At 50.9% G+C, this 22,322-nt stretch overlaps 2 protein-coding genes across 2 annotated transcripts; both read right to left on the reverse strand.

The window, feature by feature from the left end:
- Positions 1 to 2,727: 2,727 nt before the first annotated feature.
- On the reverse strand, positions 2,728 to 3,687 carry CGCA056_v014986 (uncharacterized protein; the record flags this gene model as incomplete). Its single annotated transcript, XM_037330228.1, has 2 exons — positions 2,728 to 2,988; positions 3,436 to 3,687. The coding sequence occupies 2 exons, from the start codon at positions 3,685 to 3,687 to the stop codon at positions 2,728 to 2,730; spliced, it is 513 nt and encodes a 170-aa protein (XP_037171359.1).
- A 7,308-nt stretch (positions 3,688 to 10,995) lies between these two features.
- Positions 10,996 to 11,736, reverse strand: CGCA056_v014987 (uncharacterized protein; the record flags this gene model as incomplete). The annotated part of the gene is made up of 1 exon (XM_037330229.1): positions 10,996 to 11,736. The coding sequence occupies one exon, from the start codon at positions 11,734 to 11,736 to the stop codon at positions 10,996 to 10,998; it is 741 nt and encodes a 246-aa protein (XP_037171363.1).
- Positions 11,737 to 22,322: the final 10,586 nt, after the last annotated feature.

Raw genomic sequence — 22,322 nt, forward strand, 5'->3', positions numbered from 1 at the left:
CAATAGGTCGTCGGGTAGATCGACTCTTTGTATGCCGTAAATATCCACGAAAATGAGCTGTTTGAGGTATTTACCCTCTCCGCCCTCGTCTAACGACTTCCAGCGGCTGACTTTTGTTGCCAGGGTTCCCCCCGACTCCGGACTTTCCTACGGGCTACCTTTTCTCAGCGAAGCCTACACTACCACTCTATAAACCAACGAGAAGCCGCACACTGTTCTGAACTAGGGACTGGAGTTACCTGAAAGTATAGAGGCCTTTACGTACAGTTGAACATTTTGGACCTTCTCCCATCGAGCTCATACGAACTTGGCGGGGTCACTTTCCAAGGTTCCATGCTACATACCACATTGAAATCAATTTTTGCCTCAATGTCTGCTCTTGCTTGAAGCTTGCGTCTCTCGTTCGTGAACAGGCGATGCTAGACTTGCAAATACTTTCATACCACGTATCATATAATCCATTGCACAACTGTACATCAACCATAGAAGACGGGGAGAACGAGATAGATGCCTCCAGGTCCTGCAAACCAGGGAAGAGTGCAACATGCGGCATAGTACGATTCGTTATTATGTCTCCTCCAGTGTCCCACTCCGCTGATTCGGCGGCAGTCTTGCCTGACTAGCCGACCGTGCTTGACCTGGCAATCCGGCTTGACCCATACCATCTATCAACCAAGCCAACCAGCCGACACAACTAGCTTTCCCCCGTTCTTTCTCCTCGCGTCTTTTCTCGCCAAGCAGTCTCATCGGCGGGAATTGATCCTGTTTGATCACGCCAGCGGGAAGAATGTCCTGCTTTGGCTGGCTGTGAGGTCCAACGTTCTGAGAGAGTGCGTCAGTGAACGATCGCTTCAGACTGTGTTCGGAGGCAATGCTGTTGCGAGAACTGATACGGTAGGTGGTTGAAGATGGTGCAGGACGTTTTGCCTGTGCCTAGAGGGGGGATGACAGGTTTGTTTAGCTGCCAGAGCCGCACTGATGGAGGAGGTGCCTGGACTCATTGGTCACCTAGACACGGTGCGTGAAGGAGAGCCACGATTCACGTGTTGAATAACGGTGGCTGCTCCAGAGCCTAAATCGTTTTCGTTTGGCCGGAACGAGTCCGACAATAACCTCGGTTGATGGGAGTAATTTCCTCTCATGTCCGATGTGTGTGGGCATTTGCCCGACGCTTGGCGACTGTGGAAATGCCTGATATGGCGTAAATCTTGCGCGAAAGACATTATCCTCAGATTATGGTCAGGTTATTTACAAGATGCATGAGACTTAACCAGCCTCCCCTGCAACGAATCTTCGGACCAAACATCGCTGCTTCCAAATCATTGTGTCCAAGACAAACTCGGCAAAGCTCATCTTTACAACAGCCCGACGCTGCTAATCCCACAGCCGGCTGCTCGTTTACGCCTTGAAAAGATGCCTGCACTAATATCTGCTGCATCTAGATGCCAATACAGGCTAGTATAAGTAGTCTTAAGGCCTTCCTCAGCTTTCTGTCATGACTCTTTCACGGCGTTTGCCCGACGTATCAAAGGTCGACTTGCAACAAATACGCATAATGTCTTGGCAACAAGAACACCCCGTGCTCATGTCTGCCGGTAGAGAGTTGGAAAGCAATGACGTATCGTGATGCGGTTTTGCTGGAGCTGGAGCTTGGGTTGTAAGTCCGTGTGAATGAAAACAGCCATCTCACATCGAGGCGTTGAAGAAAACTGAATTCTTTGTGGCCCATTGGAAATCGCCAGCGTGCTGCATTTGGCGCCGAGTCGTGTGGTTGACGTGTCAAAAGCCACAGAACGGTCATGATCAAATTGAGCTGAAAGCACAGCATACTCCTCGTGCCGAAACCTGCGCTTCCATCAATTGAAATGGCGCGGGAGATATTTCTCCAAGAATTAGATGATGGTGATGAGCCGCCATGAACCCACCAAGACATTGCCTTGTTTCGAAGCCCCTCCGCTTCAGGTTGAAGCTGAACAGTTACATCAGTATACGAGTAAAGTCCGATGACTCACTGAAAACCCACGGCAATCGCATCTCCATGATGACGTTTCCTCCGCTGGCTTGCTTTCCTGCTGTTGTTTTGCCCTCCGTAAGGGGGCGTTTTGTCCACCCTGCAAGAGGGCACAAAATATGACACCTGAACTGGTTTCTCGTGGGTTTTCAAGGCTGTATGCTCGAGGTCGGCGTTTTGCTCCTCATTTCTGATACGGATCGGAATACATTTTCCTGTTGAGGAGTCCTGGCTCAACAAGTCTCCCGGAAAGCTGACAACAAACACTTGCTGGTTATGTCAACACTACGTGAATGAGAGTGAAGGTTCGCGCCCGCGAGATTGACTGCCCTTGAAAGTCTTGCGCGTCAAAAAAGACAGTCGAGAATCCCAGAAAGTCCACACACATACATTTCTCCTCCGTCAAGCTGGGTGCACGACTGAAGGAATGACAATGTTGCACACCCAAAAACGAATAAGTACCGCTGCTCAAGTGCCTCGACGGCCAGCCGACAATTGCCATCGTTCATGACAGATATTTGAAGATTTCTGGCTGGCTGTGCGGCGGGGCAGGATAGGGAATACATACAGTGAAAACGTCAAAAAGAAGACAGTGTCGACGGCGAGTCGCAGCAGCGTTGCGGACAAGGGAGACGCCCATAACAATCACAACAGAAAGCAGATCGAAGATGCTCTGGATCGTCAGAAGAATTGATACATTGCTTCGTGAGGTTGGCCTATCTAGAAGTATGCACCCAGAACCTGCAGTGGCTGTTAGTGTCTACCTCCTGTCCACCGCTTCCCGTGGGCTCCTCCTCTCTCATGTCGAATTCGACCGCGGACTCTGCTTCGACAGTCTTGATGATGGTCTTGACCTCAGCCTCTGCGTTCTTGTCCTCGCTGATGACCTTGTTGACTCCAGCTCCGGTGTGGCAGAGAGCGGGCGTGGGCTCGCCGAGTCGGCCTTCGCCCTGCACTTCCGAGGCAATCTGGTAGGTCTAGGGACAACCGTCTTGGTTAGGCTGGCTGGGCTGGGCGAGCTGCGGGGTTTCCCTCCGCCATGCCGGCGTCAATAGCAAGACGAGCCACACACTGCTATTTCTGTGGTCCATGGTGATGATGGAAAAGACTGCGGAAATGATGTTGAATATTGGATGTTGATGAGAAACACCGTAATCGGTGCTTGACAATCAGGATGGCAACTATCGTTGGTGGCGGACAGCAGCAAACCATGCTGGTCCTTTCGGAACGAGGCACTCGAGAAGAGGTTGTGTCCAATGGGCCGTCTTCAAGTCGAACATGATTGGGTCCAAGAGGTGGGTTTGGTTCGTGTTTTCGCCGTCAGACGCAAGCAGTTTGTCGCCTTGGTACAAGGTAGCCGTGTGGCCTGTGGTTGTGTTATTCGACATGTTCGAAATAGAGGAGGGCCAATTGCAGCGACGTACCCATACGCACACCGGATAGAAATCGTATCTGGAGATGCCGTTAAGAATGCCGGATAGTTTGTATTTGGTGATAAGGATAGGGCGATTTGTGTTGGCGTTGTTGAAGTCTTGTACGGAAAAGAAGTTGGCGGCGTTGGTGCAGAATTGACGTTGGATGATGGCGACGACATGGGAGATGGGAGACGGGGGGACAAGGAATAGCGGGAGACAGACAAGGCAGGTGGGGTTCATGCACCCGGATGAAGTTGACATGGAAGCAGCAACGGCAGGGAACCAAGGTCGGACGGGGCAGGCTCGCCGTCGCTGCCTGCCACTGATCTATGTAAACACACCGTCAAGCACAAGAGGGACCCACGTACGTGCCTTCCATTACATAACCCACCCGCCGGGCAGATGATCTGCCTGCGCGGGGTGGCTGCCTTCCAGCAGAGTACCACTATACCTACCTCTGCAGTTGCTGGCTTGATCCCACGAGTCGGTCCAGTCTGCGGCGGTTTTCTTTGCTGGGAAAAGCCGTTAGGGCAATGCGGCAAGGCATGGTTGCGTGGAGGAGAACAAAAGGCGACCTCGAAGGATCTTCAGAGATGGACGACACTACCTTGAGAGGCGGGTCTTGAGGCACGAGGGCAGCATTCCCATGGGAAATTTCACACAAGCCCCATAAATGGGATCGAGTGGTCTCCAATCATTGGCCGAGTCGTCGGCGCGTGCCTTGCCTTACACCGACCTGCTGAACGGAAGTGAGTACCTTCCTTACCTTGGGTCAGGAAGGTAGAGGACGGGACACCGGTTGGTCACCTTCCCCACCATCAAGGTTCTCAATTGGGAGAAAGACCAACAGGAAGGCACCCAAAAGCGCGGGCTCTTTCCACATGGTGCCTGTACCTTTGTCGCCTCCCAATTCTCGCGGTCGGCTTCCCTCTCGTTCACCATGCGACCTCCCCACCTCTTCCTTTCTGGTGTTCAGACTTCCAACACCCTGGTTGTTGCCAGACCTCCAATGTCGACCGAATCCTTGTCACGGTCACTTTGGCCACAACCAAAGCCAACCAACACAACCTTCCTTGCGATCTCACCACGCAAGCGTCTCTTTCCCTTTCTCCTTCCCCACACAAGTCCCACTCCACCATGATCTGATGGCAGCCCGGATTTGCCTGAAGTGTGGGACTACGGACAAGAAATCTGATGAAGGCAGAAGACAGCCCAAAACAATGATTGACTGCGACGAGAAGGGGAGTGTATGCGAAAACTGCATCCACCGCCGTCGAGGAATGGCCAGCAGTGCGGTGATCTGCACCAAGGATGATGGCTTGCGAAGCCTCAAAGATCAATTGCCTCGTTGCCACGATGGCCTGTCTCCTGATGATGATCCATCTCTCGATCGCGAGTACACGTCCACTCCATCCAGACCACAACGGATGTTCTTCTGCCCGCGAGATCGCTCGGAATTGTGCTTAGAGGCCTTCTTCTCCACCGAAACTCTTGGGGTCTACCCTCCACCTCGGCTTCGATCTCCGGGCCGACCTCCTCCTCTATCGTGATATCGATGTCCACACAATACATTCATCATGCTGCGGGCAACGCCTGGTGTTTGAAACAATTAGCTTATGCTTGCCGCTGGTTTGGAGCTGGACTCGGATGCGGCTGGCCAAAACACACATCGGTCAGCTTTTGGCCTCGCGTGACGCATCAGCAAGACATTTCACAAGCGTTTCAATCGACCATGTCTGCAACCATCCAACCGTCTAACCGTCAGTACTGGCATTGGGGAGTCGGTAGCAGCGATGAGAGCGTCCGTAATGGTCTGCCCAGAGGTCAATTTGTCCCGATGTTGAGATGTCATTTTGCAATACTCAGGTCCTCTCATGGGGGTCTACCGACTCGTCTTGACCTTTGAAAAGTACCAACTTGCGTGCTGGGCGATGCATCCGGGTGCTTCGTCCACATAGATCCAGGTACGGACGCTTGAGAGTCTGCACCACGACAAAGGCAGACATCGAATTATGACCCGGGCTCGTCCCAACGACAGAGGCTGCCCTGTACAAATCAAAACATGAGCCTTGCCATTGGTCCGCATACAATGGCTCAGGTGTTGCCGAGGACGAGACAATATCTCAGGGCTCTACGCATGGAGCTGCACGCCTGTGAGATCTGAGGAGGCCTACCCCGGGGTGTTGTGGCTGACTTACAACACGGTGGACGAGGTTGCGAAATGTGGTGGCTGGGGAGAACAACGACGCTTGGCTCAGACCAACGTATCAAAAGCAGACGCCTGGAGGCATATTTCTCATTACCTATGACGATATAAAAATCTCAGGCTCCCATCTCAAGCTCCCACAATATAAATCGAGCGTCATGCTGGAAACCTCAAGCGTCTCTGGGCGGACTGGCCTCTACTCGTCGTATCTGTCGTTTTTTCTCCAAGGCTGAAGTCAACAGATGTGCCATAGCGACTATATCTGGCATCATCGGTAAGTTCGGGCAAATACGTCTGTTGCCAGTGTCGCTTTCTCCTGGTCCATCGCTTCCCATGCCCTCTTCGGCCCGGGTGACTCTTGCAGTGTCAATTGAGGTGCCTTGTGATGGACAAATACGGCCGGGTTTTCTAGAGACCTTGAATTGCGCGTATTTGCCAATCTTGGAGGTTGTTTAGCAGAAGTTGGATCTCTTGGACGGGATACAACATATCCGAACGGAGGGGATGGTGCGTTTGCCGAATGGCCCGATATGCCACACGAAGACCCCGATGTTCTAACTTCTTATGCCCTAGGGCCCTTCATAAACAACGGCATGTGGCATTTCCGATGCAGAGATGATCCCTTTCACAGCGTTGTCCAGGGACAGGACAGCATCGTTCTTTACATCTCATGCTGTCTCCAATCCTGGGCGCAATCTCCTGAGCTATCGCCAAAACCTCCACGTTGTCGCCTTGGTGTCTTTTCTCACGCAAATCCGAATATTGAAGCCCCAAGACGTGTGGTCACACATCCTCTGATTGGCCGCGCGGTGGACACACACACCCTGGCCATTATCACCTCGTGCAGATTGCAAATAATTCTCCTCACAGCAGTCTCTTTTCACATCATAGACAGTCATATCCCAGAGAAGACCTCGGCACATCAGAGGCGGGGGCGTGCCGGATTAAGCCACCAAGCTTGCGTTCATATGGAAGCGGGTGGGCGGAACAGAGACCAGATGAGTCAATATATAGACTCTCTGACAGACCGGCTGGGTTTGAAATACATAGTAAAAGGTAAAGACTGTGCTCTAATCGATTTCAAGATTCGTCTCTCTGGCTACAGCCATTGCCTTTCAGCCTCGATGTGTGGGAGCATTGACAGAGTAAGGTGTTTCCTTGCCTTCTTCCTGTCCACTCAATTGATCAAGCCTCAAGCCTGAGTCGCCATTCACTGGCTCCTTGCATCTGTTGCATCTGTTGAGGGTCTCTGTGAAAGCTGATTGTCGATCAGTCCGTCCAAAGAGAAGTAAATGAGGGCTCACGTCGGAGCGATGTCACCTTTGAGCTTGCGCCTCCTTTTGTCCCGAACCCACCTGATCGTCGACGCGTTTCGTCCACATCATTGCTAATCTTGCTCACTGCACCCGTCTTGCAGCCTCTCTTCTGTTAGCTCCCCTCAGTGTTGTAACGCGTTCCATATGCTGATTCTTTTGGTGCATATATTGCTTCCTCCGGCTGCCCACAATGTTGTCTCCGTGCCCTGTTTCCTTTGCTCTGTGATGTCATCGCCGAACGAAAAATTGTCGTCGGGGTATGAGTATCTGGGCTTGGTTTAGAGCTCTCTGGTCTCACCAGAGGCTTGGAGGAGTGAGGGAGCACCCCAATGTGTGAACAAAATACTGGAACTATCCTCGTTGAAGTCCTCCCAGAGATCGCCAGAGGTTGTAACAGCGTGAGACATAGCCGGGCGCGGAACATCCTCAATGATTTAGCTCCGAGAACCCTTGACTAGGATTGGATAACCGCGGTGAAGAAATGCTTCTGATGAGAAAGAGAGCCAAGGAGACGAGTTTTCCGGATCAATGTAATCCACATACCGCGTGGCAAGTGAGGATCCCTGGAACCTTTGGCTTTTGCATGATAAAAGGCTCGATTCAACGGGGAGTTACGGCCATTCCCAGCCTAGAGATTACAAACCTTCCTGAAAATTTGTCAGAATTTCTGCTTTGTCGTTCTTCGACACAAGTCCTTTTGATGTAGTCTGGATACATCGAACCAAACACAAGTCCTCCTTGACATGTCAGATTTGGTAATCCAATGCAAAAAGCAGCCTTCCAGCATTGAAATGGCAGGCCGCGACGCAACAGAAGGCAACGTCATAGGCGCTGGTCATATAGACAGACCTACTTAGCGAGGATCACCAGGTTAGTTTAGAAGATGAGATATTTGCGGACTGAGAATGCAGAGAAAAGTTGGTTCTTCGAGGGGACGAGGAAGTGTGTTGCAATGTCGGAGACAAACGCAGCAAAAGCGGATTAAACCGATCAGGGAGACCGATCTTTGACCCCGAGAAAGTTGGCGACCGTAAGGCTCTTGCGAGCATACCTGGAAATATCGAAAGATAAATTGACCGACGTGACATGGTAGAATGCTGTACATACAACATTCTTGATTCATGTAAATGTCAAAAACAACACTATATGCCAATCTAAGCCGTAGCTCACGATGCCTCAACTAGCTTTCTTCCGACATTGAGTTTCTGTTTGTCTTCTGCGCATAGCGGCGGCTCTTCATATACACAGCGCTGGTCACCTTTGAATGAAACTGACACAGTCTAATCTTGGAAGGGGTTACTGGTGCAAAAGACCTGCTTCGAGGGCGGGAGACAGCGGGAGCCTGCATGGGCAAATGGTCCCAAGCAGCAAATTGCAGCGACGGTGTGAACTGAGCAGATGAACCACTCCATTCTGTCAGCATCTTTCAGCTGTGGTATTCCAGGCTTGCTCGGCCAGCCTGTTGCGCTTATGGGGGATATGGTCCTTGATAATGACTGATGGGTGACAGGGACTGACGGAGAATCGCGCTACTTTGGATGATTCCGGGAGAAGGAATGCACTTGTGATGAGCTGTGTGGAAGTGCGCTTTTGTGAAGGCGGCTGCGCCTATTTCTAGCACTGGAAGACCACCATCCAGGAGACATCTGAGGGAGAGGAGGCAAATCCGGAGTGACTGCTGAATAACCCATCCACTGTACTGTAAATGGACAGACAGGACCGGCGTTAAGAACGAGATCTTCCAGCGTAACAATATCTGGCCGGCGATGCCCCTGACGACTGACCGTCTGCCTATCAGAAGGGCAGAACAGTATGAGTGGAGAAAGATAGTACGATTTGTAGTATGTTTAAGGATCAGTCACACGACAAGTGTCATCTGTTCCGCGGAATGAATCATAAGGAACGGCAGATATTCCTGTGGAGGGGTGAGCGTCTATCCTTCAGAGCTGATGTATTTCCCGCTTCAGGTTTTAAGTGTAGCGATTCATGAAGATTGAAGATAGTGCTCTCAGTCCATCTTCTCCCCATCTCTCTACTCCAATTCTTTGAATTCCGCTCCCTTTTAATCCCCAGCGTCAGCCTCTGGTAGAACCAGACAAAGATCTGACCCGTCCTGCAAGCTCATGGCAAGAAAGATCAACTTACGCCTCGATCCGAATAGCTTTGAATGCATATCTTTTGAACAATTCCCCCAAATTTGATGCTATTGCTCTTCCTATGTTGAATACCCACGCAGGCTTTGGTACTCTGTCTGGTAATATTTGACACGGCGAGTTCACCCTCACAAGCTGTCGCCACCTTTCTCTTATTGTGAGCGATGCTGTGTTGGTGATGCAGACTGACAAGTTGAGCCCGGTCTTCGTGGGCATAACACGGATGTGAGTCGGTGCATTGCTCGAAATTAGAATATCGGAACTTCGATAATCGAGGGTGTAAAAGACCCGGGGCATTGGTGTTTTATCGTAGCGGAGCTGGAAAGGTTGCTCATAAGGAGAAGTCAGCTTGGTTACACCATTGACAGATCAGCATGGGGTGCTGAAATACCTATTTTAGTAGAAGGAATCGAAGCAGGGAAGCAAAACATCTTACGGTGATGCGATAATCAAGCCCACGCCGACATTAAGGAATATGTAGGCTGCCCGACTGCGTCGCAAAAGGAATGCAGAGACGAGGCAATTTGGATGCTTCAGCGAGAATGATCTAACTGGGAACAGGAGGCTAGGAATTGTCGCGGGATTGACGTGGTTCGGACATTTGAGAAGACACAAAAGCTTTCCAAAAGAAAAGGGTGTATGATACCGTCGATATGTTTATCTATTTAATGTACAACAACAATAATAGTAGTGACGGTGAAGACAATGCAACAGAGCCGCAAGCAGAAACAGTGCAGAAGCGAGAGATCTGGAATTACGTATGGCAAGCCATGGTGGGATGCAAACGTGTCGTGGTCCAAGTACAACATATTACTTTCGTGCGTAGAGTAGGTGGCGAATTGCGACAAATGTGAGGCTGGGTATCACTATTGGCGATAAGAACAACATTGTTGCCAACATGACCAACATTCTGACCTAAAACCAGCACCAGATTTGTCACACCGACAGCTTCTCAACAGACAATGGACTTCTTCCGGAAGAGCTCATGCTTGAGGGTCCCTGAGTGAAGTCGCCACTTCGAGCATGAGTATCTGTTGGGTTCAGGATGATGTCCAACGAATGTCGCCGGAGGCGGCCGCGGAGTCATGCATGTTGTCTCTTTCTGCTTCTCGTAAGCGTCAGACAATGCCTGGCCGGTCGTCGATAATGCCTTCCAAGCAGGCACGTTATGAATCTAGGCTCATCTTCACCTTTATTGTACCTAGCGATGACGAAGATGTGAACATCAATTTTCCTGTCAGAGTCATACGGCATTGAGAAGGTGCGCCCACAGGCAGCAGATTATAAAAGAAACGTTAGAAGGGAAGAAGGACATCCACCTGCATCATACTTAGGACATACATCAGAGTCCGCATCAAGCATTCGAGACCAACCTACTAATATTATTTGGACGCCTAACCTATTCGAGTCTTCAGGGGATTTCCAAGGTCGCACATTCTCGTTGGGGTTGGACCTGTTGGTCAAGTTAGACTTTGCTGGACGGAAATGCTATAAATGAAATCGCTCCAAGGCGCGCTTTCGGCTCATCGAGTTATGCGACGATCGAAGTCCTAGCGGAGTACGGATGCGGAGATGAATGTGCCCATTGCCGCGGGAAACATGCTGTTTTATGAACATTTCCGCAGACATACTTGCTTTTCTGCCGCCGTTTGATCACTTGAAATTCGTTGTCATGGAAATTGAAGATGGGGTAAGTCAAAATGTAGTTAAAGTCGAACACGATCCATCATTTGATCCGTCTGGGATCAGATCCCAACTGCTAACAAACAAGACATGCCAACCTTCTCAGAAGCTACAATTCAAACAGCCACATGCATCCTCCCAAAACACAAACCAACAACACCCAAGAAAGCCAGTTAATCACACCTGAATGACCACATAAACCCATACTTGCTCAATCAAACCAAAGTAGCTTTTCCCCCTGAAACTCCTCTTGAGCTCGCTTCTCCCGCAGATCTTTGATTCTCTCATGCTCGGTGACGTCAATCCACTTCGCGACCCTCTCCATGTTTTCCAGATGCCCCTGCATCAGACTGTTTCGAGTGCTATCATCGAGCTTTTCGAAGTCGACGCTGACGCATCGACTGATGACTGGGCCTGCGGGCCGCCACTCGTGTGCGATGAGGATGTTGGGAGCTGACGCACTCTGCTGGACAGGAGCCGAGGGAACTGTTGAAGAAGGGATGGCTGAAGACGTGCGGAGGATCCCTGGCGAAATGGACTTGTTGTTTCTTCGTCTTCGGTTTGATGCAGCCTTCCTGGTTTTGATGGGGATGAAGGGATCAAAGGGTCTTCTGCTGATCGGTCGCATCGGTCGCTTGGGGGGGTCCGGTGAGCGTTTACGGGTCGTACGAGGGACCCAGGATGGATCTGCTTCATCGGATGACACGGATATGGCGTAAATTCTGTCATAGTTCACGCTCATGTCGCTAGCGCTGTCATCATGGTCGTAGGGGTCGGAGGGTTCGGAAGGGTCGCAGTGGCCGGTTCGGGGCTCGTCTGTGATGGAACACTTGCTGGATGGGTGGAACTCGGTGATGCCGGGTAGGGAGAGCGGATCGGGGGACTCGTCGCGGGATGTGAAGCTCTCGAGGAGGCTGATAGGGACGGTCTTGATTGGGCTTGACTTCTTCATCGCTTGGGAGGAAGACTGAACGTTGCTAGTATGGGATGCTCTGCACAGGCGTGGCGATCGTGATTACTTACCATGTTGGAGATACTTGGATAAAAAGACAGAACTTCAAACAAAAGGCGGACGTTAGACTTGGTGGCGCGAAGAAGGCGTAAGGGAAGTTGCGGCTGAGATAATGTGAAGTAAGTGTGAAGTAAGTGTGAAGTAAGTGTGGTGAGAATGGTGATGATGGAAGAAACCCTACGTGAGTTTGTGCGTGTCTGTGGAAAAGATCGCGGAGGCAACTTGCGAAGACGCGCGAACGCGACGCGTGGATAATCGAGCATTCGAGGAAGGAACGAGAAATGAACTGTTCGGGGAAGGAACGACCAAGCGAACACATAATTGCGGTTCGTTGAATCCCATTCTCTGGAGGTAAAAAGACAATATGTGACTTAAATCTCAGGCTTCCTCTCTTATCAACCCACAGCACCCCGTTCTAACAGCTGGAGAGCTTTCATTCAGAAACCCAATGTGAAGCTCCTATGTTGAGTCCCGACGTACCTAGCACCAGATCGTTGGATGGCAAATGATGGTCTCATGACTCTGGTGTTCTTTGATGCCGCTGACCCACTATTTTGGTCTGAACAACCGCCCCCCAACTTCAACTTCAGCTGGTTACATGTTTACACCTCAATTTTGCTCCAAGCCGGGAAAATCCCTAGACTTCGCGCTCTTGCTCTCTTTTATGCCGCAGCAGCCTCCTGCGTCTTGTTTTCTTAGGTGGTCATATTACTCATGTCAGAGCCGGCCACATAGGAACGCAGTTATCCTATGTTGATTGCGGCTGAACCTTTATAAGAAAACGCCTGGCTGCCTGGGAGCCGTATGGTCGAGCTCACCACCTCATTAGCACGGACACTACTTTGCTGATTTGCCTGGTTCTGGCAATCGCCTCAACATTCACAGGGCCCCGCTTGTCCTGAGATGGTGTCAAAGACGATGAGATATGAACGTAGGATTACAAACCTGGGTAAATAAGGTAAGGCTGCTTGGCTAAACCCCTCTGCATTCGGTTACATAATCTCGTGGTAGCGAGAGGACAGGCTGATCTATCAAGGTGATTTTATGCTACCGGACTACTAGGTTGTCAGATTGTTGTTAGGTAATAGTAGTCGGGGCGTCCAGCAGTTTTCATGGAGCTACTTTCCGCTTTCTCGAGACATGGAGGGACCTCTCCGTGTGTGCGACAAAAACTCCATCAACTGTTACCAGCCGCTGCAGTGCACCGAGCGTTGACACTGTACACCGCTCTCAGGACACTTGGCGCAAGAGGTGCGAGGTCTTAGAGAATAGAGCTGACTTTGTGGCTCACGCCTTGTGTTGAGAAGTTTCTGGTATTGTGGTCTCGTCGAGTGTGTTTCATTGCATCCCAGCACGCTCTTGGCTGGTTTTAGAAAAGACCATTTTGCTGCGCGGCATCAAACATGGCCATCGGATGGCTTCCGAGCCTGCAGAAGCTTATTTGAAAGCAGCACTGCCCTGTCTTATATGCATCAGAATCTTCCTCTGAGTCTGCTGTGACGGGAAGAGAGTGCTTCAAGGTATGCGGTAGGGACGTTATCAATAGGACAGTCCCGGAAATATTACTGATTTGGAGAAGGCGATGAGAGAAGTAAGGCGGCCGAGTTTGGAACGTTCGGACTTGGAAAGGCTCCATCTGAAAGAATCATGGCGGCGATAGATGGCTGGAATGATCCAGCAGGTAGATCGGAGGAAAGTGTTGGACCAGTCTGTTCCATATATGAGCATCTAAAAGATTTGGAGCAGGCAGCATGAGAACTTCCTGGCGGCTATGAGGCATGAAAAGGGGCCACAAACTCATAGTAGACAACAACGCAATCAAAAGGCATGGTCAGTCATCAGACCGTCAGGTCTGTCGTATGATGAGGGTTTTCGCTAGATGACTGCGACAAAACGCAGAGTGAAGGGCACGGTTGCACTCAACGTAATTCAAGGGGCTTGGGTTGTCTGCAGCCCAGTAGAGCCTGAGCCTTGGAAAGGAAACGAATACTTTGTAGTTTTGGCCCAAGTCCAGACTGATGCCGTTCCTGATGAAGGTCCCAAGAGGCATTCCATATTGACTCGGATGGCAAATGCTACGTTCAGAGGCTCATCAGGGGCAAAGGAGGGTCATCAAGAAGCGGGCAACAGCTTCCGTGATATGTTCAATGCACGCATGCCACAATGGCAGCGTCATTCACAACGAGCCGTGACCTACGACCGGAGTTTGCTCCGCTGCCAAAAGGCTTCAGCAAAGACGCCTTCCCTTGCTTGTGTCATGGGAGAACACTGATTTTCCATGATGAGATATTTGTGCTGAGTATCGGTGGAGGAGACAAGCACAGTGTTCTCAAGGGTGGGCTTCGTACTCCGTTCTCGAAGAAAACTGGATGTCAACGGCAATAGCCGGAAGCATGATCTTAGTCTGACTTGCATGAGACTTGCATGAGACTCGTGGGAAACTAGCTGTCAGACGCGGAGCGAGGTGCTCTTTTAATGACGTCTCACCCTGCATCGCTGCGGATCAGATTGCGCGTATTCCTCGGCTAGACTTATAAACCGAACTGACGCGGAGGCTTGGCAGTTGGAATTGAAAGTAACGTCCCACACCCACTTCTCGGCCACCCCCACATTTCGGCCACCCTAAAATGCCTCATCGAAAATACTCACCGCCATTTTCAAACTTGAATAGATTTACCAATTTTCACTCAATCATCACCATTCTTTCTGTGAAGCATAATAACTACCGAATGCGTCAGTATACAGAAGATGAAATTTCTCAGGCACTTGAGGCTATCGCAGCTGGTGCTAGCCTACGAAAAGCTTCATTACAGTATGGTGTTCCAAGAACAACTCTCCAATCTCGAATCCATGGCACCCAGGCAAGAGATATTGCCTTTTCTGATCTGCAAAGGCTTTCTCCAACCCAGGAAAGCCACCTGGCTGAATGGGTTCGAATTCAGGCTGCCCTAGGCCTGCCTCCAACCCATCAACAACTCAAGGACTTTGCTGAACGCATCCTACAGGTCCATGGAGACTCCCAGCCTCTTGGAAAGAACTGGGTGCAGTCTTGTATTAAGAGAAACCCATCTGTAAGGGTCCAAAGAAGCAGAGCAATCGATTCCCAGCGTATCAATAGAGCTTCAACTAATGTAATCAGGCAATGGTTTAAGCACCTCGCCATACCTGAGATCATAGCTATCAAGGCCTCTAATCGATATAATATGGATGAGACTGGTATTCTAGAAGGCAGAGGATCAAATGGGCTTGTTCTTGGATCATCAGAAACTCGTTCTATCCGCAAGAAACAGCCTGGATCGCGTGCTTGGACATCTCTGATCGAGTGTATCTCTGCAACTGGCAAGGCACTGCCTCCACTTGTTATATATAAGGGCAAGAATGTCCAGCAGCAGTGGTTTCCTCTAGATCTGACGCCATACGAATCCTGGAAGTTCACAGCTACAGAAAACGGGTGGACTTCAGACTCTACAGCTGTTAAGTGGTTAACAGAGGTCTTCATCCCTTCAACGCAGCCAGGGGACCCCTCAGAGGTCAGATTATTGATCTTGGATGGTCATAGAAGCCATGAGACTACTGCTTTTATGTATATATGCTTCAGGAACAAGATACACTTGCTGTTCTTGCCAGCAGACACGTCACACGTCCTTCAGCCACTTGATCAGTCGGTTTTTAGGCCCCTCAAGGCAGCATACAAGAAGGAGCTTGGATTACTAGCTGAATGGGATGCTGGTACAGTTGTGGGCAAGAGAAATTTCGTTGTATGCTATGGTAAGGCGCGTAAGGCAGCCCTGACAAGCAAGAACATCATCAGTGGCTGGAAATGGACTGGTTTGTGGCTTGTCAGTATGGCTAGACCCCTCATGAGCCCTCTGCTGCTTGAGAACACATCAACCCCTGCTAAACCAGCTGGTCAGGTCTGCAAAGGGCTCTCTGATGGTAAAACAAGCGAAAAGTGGGCGGTAGATACATCAGCAGTCCCTTGGTCAACCCCTCAGAAGAGGGATGAGCTTCAGGATCAGTTCAGCCTATTCAGCAAGCTGGATAACGATGAGCATACGCAGCGCCTGCTTTTTCGGAAGGTTCAGAAGGGCTTTGATGAGAAGGCATACCAACTGGCAGTAGCCCAACGAAAGATTGAGGCACTACAGGCAGAGGTTGATGCCAGTAGGGCCAGGAAACGGAAGAAGGTTAAGATGAGCCCAAATTCGAAGTTTGCCGATATTGAGGCTATTCGGAGGGCTCAAATCGAGGCGGGCGAACTTGAAAGTAGCACAGATGAATCCAGCGAGTCAGAAAACCCTAGTGACAGCGAAAGTTGCATCGTCGTGGCATCATAATACATATAAATTTTAGTTGAAGTTGATGTGTATAAATGTGAGGGCATCAAAAGTGAGTGGCCGAAATGTGGGGGTGGCCGAGAAGTGGGTGTGGGACGTTATCAACAGAGATGTTGTATCGATGGGCTGCAATCGACTGTTGATGGAGACTTATCGAGGGGCAGCTAGAATGCGTGAACCGATACATGTGTGCTGGAGGGTTCAATGAAGGGGTGCTGGCTAATGTACCCATCCGGTCTTGCTCCATCATTCCGGTTTGCGAAAACCTGGTGCAGGTAAGGCAATGTCGACAAGAAGCAAGGAGTGGACATGACGAGACGACCTGATTTGAGGTCCTCACCACTACGTAACATGATCTAAAGGTTTCTATCAAGATGCATCACGATACGGCTATTGAAATACTGTGAGAGGACAACACCTTGATGACCCTCTGAGCCTAAAAGGAACCGCTGGAGGCTCGGACGATGAGCTCCGCAGCGTTGTTGCGCACGAGCATCTCATCCGGGGCGGAGATCTCTTCAAGGACAGGATGACGATAAATCAGTTTGTCAACCGGCCCAGCAGAGGTATCTTAGAATAGCTGATGGACTTCATGGTGGTGCTAATTTCTTCGAAAAGTCTCGGGCGAGATTCGGAAGATTTGAGCGGCAGATGAGAGATCGAAAATCAAAAGCTCAGGGTTCAAATCTTTAAAGACGAAAAGCACGTGCTGCAAGAGGATGCGGAGCGGAAGTGTCGGCGCGTGTTGCGAACAAAGGGGGATCTGAGTCTGCTCTGTCCTGGCTGTGGCTGTCATAGATTGCGCACCATGACTGAGATGGCAGAAACCCCATAATTACTGAAGACATACACCAGGGGCCTAATGTTGAGAAGACACGGTGTTGTTCCTCGATTGCGAACACAGCCTCGACTAACATAGCTGGAACATGAGAACTTCTGACAGTTTGCTGTGGCGTAAGCTGGTTCTCTGACGCCCCGGACATCATTCCCCTCGAAATGCTCGGTGTGGCCAGTGGTTTGGGATAGAAGAGATGTTGGCGGGGTGCGAAGGTATGGAAAAGAACGACGCTTTCGGGAAGGGCGCGACGATTTGGCTGATAGCGGGAGTTCTCGGCAGGCTGAAAAGAGGATATGTGGATGATGTGAGAAGGTCGTTGGATATCTGTTATAGCTGATGGGGCGAGGTGAGATTCTGGCCCCGACTCGGTCTTGTCTGCCGTGGGAGAAGTCAAACCCTTCGCCATTCGCCGCGGCCCAACATCGCATCATGTGGTCGATGATTCCTGCTGTGTGTGGCACCCATGTTAGCCTGGATGGTGAAAAAGCCGAGCGTCGAGTATGAGAGTAAGCAGTAATGATAGGCTGAGTGACGGCATATTCGCTGCGGCGGATGGGGATTCGCGATATAGGAATGAGAAATGGAGACTTACAAACAGGCGGGGCAGTGAAGCTTTACAAGAGAGGCTTCTGAAATCCATAGCCGAAGATATTGGACGCAGCCCCAGCAGAGTAGCCGTATTCTTGTCCCCTGACGTTTGGCAAAAGAAATGCCCGCCTCGATGATGGCGACGGCAACACGGTCGAATGCGCCTGGATGGGGATAGAACGCAGGATCTATCCGCTGGCGAAGTCTCAAGCATTCTTCGCAGGCAGGTGTGATCATTTGTCACAGCACTTGTCCGTGTATCAGAGAAATTCAGGTCGAATCTGTGCCAGCGCCAGCCAATTTGCAGACCCAGGGGCGCAATCTCTGTGAGTCACAGTGCTCTCATCCTCTCATATCGCCGCTCCGCTCAGCCAGGTCTGTCTTGTCGGTTGAAAACTCTTTCACGACATCATTCAGACGCCACATTCGCTCCGGTTCGCCACCTCCTCTCGAGGGTGGTCCTCGGCAGCCATCATGCAAGACTCTGCATTTTGGAACTCATCTTGTCCAACGTGTGGATCCATTCCGCAACCCATGATCCACAGCCGAGACTGTCACTTTGTTAGAAAGTATTCCAACAGGAGAACCCATTCAGATGATTCTAGTAAGATTGGCATAGGTGCTGTTTGGCTTATGCTATGGTAGATGTCATAAAAAAGCGGTTTATCGGAGCCCTTTCGGATAAGAAGGCGAGTTGGCGGTACAGAAAACGCATTGAAGTGTGGCCAAACTCCTTCAGCCCAGCGAAGAAAGGCAACAAATAGCCGAGAGACCCTCTGGCTGTAGTTGGCAGACCCGCGGCTGCAAACGGCTTCGCGGAAAATGACAAGACTGCGACCGGGATGGTAGTGAACATTTCATTCGCCCGGAACACAGAACGCTGAGCATCGAATCGGTGACCGAAAATGGTCTCCAAGGCCCCGACGAAGGTGTACATGCCGATTCCAGAATAAGGTGGATGGAGGCGATGTGCCGGCTCCCTCCAAAGCCTTGAAACCCCGGTCGAGGAGCTCTGGCGCAGTCAGGAGAGAATGCGGGGCCATTCAATGAACCGTAGGTTACCACATCCTGGATAAGGGTATCTCAGGGGCCAGGGCGCAGTGGTCTGGGTGGACCTTGATTCTCGCACGTATCTTAGGGATCATGAAACCTGCTGTCCAACAGCAAAAGGTGGAACAGGCTGAGGATGCAAATACATGCCGCGTGGTGACAGGTTGCGGGGCTGTGACAAGGCTGGCAACGGTCTTCATATCTCAGGGGGTCAGCAAAAAGCCGTGGTGAGTGATCTGAAGAAAGCAGCGACAAAGCAGGAGTATGTTGTGTCTGTGGATGAAGCGGTCTTTGTTAAATTAGTTGCGAAAGGAGCAGATGGATCTGTGGCTCTCTTGGTACAGAGAGCGACAACTCTTCGAGCGTGAGTTCTTCTTCTTCGGACTATGAACAGCTGGGTCATCTGTGGATTCCCGTCTGTTCCGGGCGGCGGCCATGAAGCTTTAATGGAGGTTGCGGTAGTCACGACAATGATCATAGATCGTTTCTCCCGGCGTGGTTCGACGGGCTGTTTTTGAGATCATTGCTGCTTCCGACAGCAGTTGGTCAGCTCAGGAACCGACTCACTGACTGATTCGTCAGTCGTTCCATGGAGCAGGAAATCGCGAGGACAATTGTTTCGAGAGAGGTTCGGATGCCTGTGCGAGAGGGGACAGAACAGACTAGCATATCCTTCATAGTTGTTCATTCACAAGCAAAATGATTTTTTTGGTGGTTTCTTGATGCAGCGGCATAGTGCAGGCGATCTTGTGTGTCATATTGGTGGCCAGGGTCCTTGTGCCCGAATAACTGGACTGGGAGGATTTGTTTTGCTTCCAATCCAGATGTTGAAGGAGTAATGGGTTGTGGTAGTGTGAAGAGGGAGAACCCTGCAAGGTGATTCGCGCTCTCTTCATTTACCCCTATAGGTGGCCATAGAGATTTCTCTGTGAGCCATTCTGGCCCTTGAATATTTCCCCGTGAGAGTCATATAGCAGTTAACAAGGTGCGCCTCTAGGCGGCAAACTGCGAAGAAGAAAACTTAGAAGGGAAGAAACTGGATTGGGTGAATGTGATTGGAAGATAGCATAACAGGCCTCGCAAGCTCGGGCCGACGCCCATGGCCCTGCTCGGGATGGGCAGATGATTGCAATCGCGGCGGGTCAAGCGCTCCACCGAGTATCTGCGCCGCCAAGTTGACTGGGACCCTCCCTTTCTTGGCCGACACTGAGGTTGACGTCTACCTTTGCTGCATGCTGCTCTAGGAGTTGTGTTCTTGCGACAAACTTCCAAGAGAAGTCGAGAGACTCGAGTTCACATCATAGAAGCAGCCATATGCAGTGTCTCGCAAGTGGCTGGAGACCAATCTCGCCCGATGACGACCACAGTGCAACGAAGACGAAGGGTATCCGCTGAGTGTCTGTGGGGCGATCAAACTTGAAATGAACCGTGGGGTCGACGAGAGCACAACAGCGAAGGATCATGATGATGGACAAGAGGAACAGATGACTCGAGCCTGCAGCTTTTCAATACTTCATATGGCCGTCGTGGTGGTACAGTGAAACTATCGATCTCTTGCGAATATTAGGGCTTTTCTCCCCGGTGCGATGGATGTGGCCTCCAACTTGTGGTAGCCTCATAGGAGATCGCAAGCACGCGTCTGAGCACATCGGCTGCGGCGATAAATGCTTAGGGCAACCCTGCTTTCGGTCTTCTTAAGCATGGTCTCTGTGTGAGTTCTGGAGACGGCTAGCCCTCATCCGAGCTTCGGGCCGAGGGAGAACACGGAGGTGATGGCAGGGCCTACTGTTTTCCCCGTGGACGATAAGAGAGGGAGCTGGAATGGCCATGATGGTTCCGATAGTAACGAAGTAATGCTACCTAGAGAGGATCATGTCACCAAGTTGACTGAGGGCCTAAGCCTCAACTCAACTGGCATTATCCAGCGGGAGAACCCGAGTCAAGACTTGAAACATGAAGCAAGTATTAAGGACAGAACAATCAGTCTCAACTGATGGTTAGAATCCGCCGACGGGCGTCTCTAGTGAATTCAAGCTCACGCGGACGAACAAACCAGCCAGAGATCCAGACATTACCCACCAGCAGGGCCGATGCTCTTCTTAGGCTTCAAAGGGAAACTCGCTGATGTGCACCGAAATCCCCCAGCAGCCCTGTCTCTGACCAGCTGTGTCTCAAGCATCCTTGTTCAAAGCTCATCTGGTGGACTGGGACCAGAGGTTGGCAGCGCGAGTTTGGGTCCCGGTTTGGAAACTCAACGGAAGGAATGGTGAATACCGGGCGTAGCTTGATGAATTTCACAGCAAATGCACCATGAATGAAACTAAAGTCGGGCTGTATTAGGGCTAGCTGTGTATGGAAGCTATTGTAAGATGAGTCTTCTTGACGCTCAGAAGACACAGCTTTGTGGAGGGCGGCGGCGGTGAGGTTCGCAATTCCCTTGGCTTGGTTATTGCATTTCAGTGTAGCTGGAGTTTGACTGATGAGTGGTGCTCTTTTTCTTCTTTGAGACCATGATACCTTGGTGTGGGAGGAGGGGGGGTGGGGAGGCAAGAGGCAAGAGGCAAGAGGCAAAGGTAGAGAAGGCCTCTGGGGAGGCCCAGTTGATATCAAGACAGCGGGAGGTACCTTCGAGCTGGGGACAACAAGAGAGTGTGACTCCAAGGCTTTTGCAGGCATTGGGACGCGAGATTGCCCACACTGCCGAGCCGAGATTGATCATCTAGACTCTATCCGAGAGTATGCGATAGACTGATGCTACGCGACAATGGCAGAAGCCAAGAGATCGGCGACCGATTGGGTGTAGAGGTGGCTTGGATCGTCGAGGCCGTGGAGCGGACGATCTGCAATCCCTGGAGGCAGTCGCAGGTCTCGGTCTTACTAGTCACGACCGCGGATGTTGAGAACCTGGGTGACAAGCTCGGCTCCATTGGTGTAGTGACTCTTGGCCTGGCATGCGCCGCACACAAAGAGAAGAAAGTGGCGATGGGTCTGCTGCAAATGCAACAAAGCTTCGGACGCAGCCAAGTCGATGACATCGGCGCCACCAGTCTGGCCTCCTCATCATTCCGCCTATTGTCCTGGCATAATCTGCCAAGCGAAAAACTGCCTTTCCATTTCCATCGTCGAAACACCTTCAAAGAGTTCCATTCTTTCTGTTCTTCTCGAGAGAACACATTCATAGTTCGTAAACAGCGGCGCATCCGCCTTGGCTCGGGATACGCAATTGGGCGACGACGACGTTCGGGCTCGGGCAGAAGTAATCGATCGACTTGGCGGGCTGAGGTACTACTGTCTCAGGCCGTCGGTCCCTGCTTGTGGACCTCGAAGAAGGGCGTATGAGTCAATGGACTAAGGTACGAAATGGAACCAAGGTGGTAAAAGGTCTGGAGCATTTCGCCGTCATCTTGTCGACGTGGTGCCTCTGATAACCGCGAAGGTTTAAACTACTCTGGTCCGCACTTGAAGACTCCACTGACGCACAAGCGTGGTTCAACGTTGGAGTCCTCAGCCAATTCGTGCAGTTGCTCGCAGAGATTCGGCAAGAAGGCAGCGACGTACGCAATGTGTTGGACAGCTGCCCCAGACTCTCCAAGATTGGGAAGCATGCCGTTGGTCCCAATACAAGATGTATCATGACACAAGACCGGCGACACAGAAAAGGGTTGCAAAATGGGGCAGGGAGGTGGCGTGTTGCTCGGTAGTGGAGCAGGGGA

This window comes from Colletotrichum aenigma (assembly GCF_013390185.1).
Source record: "Colletotrichum aenigma strain Cg56 chromosome Unknown KSG_Cg56_contig12, whole genome shotgun sequence".
In the NCBI taxonomy this organism is placed as follows: domain Eukaryota; kingdom Fungi; phylum Ascomycota; class Sordariomycetes; order Glomerellales; family Glomerellaceae; genus Colletotrichum; species Colletotrichum aenigma.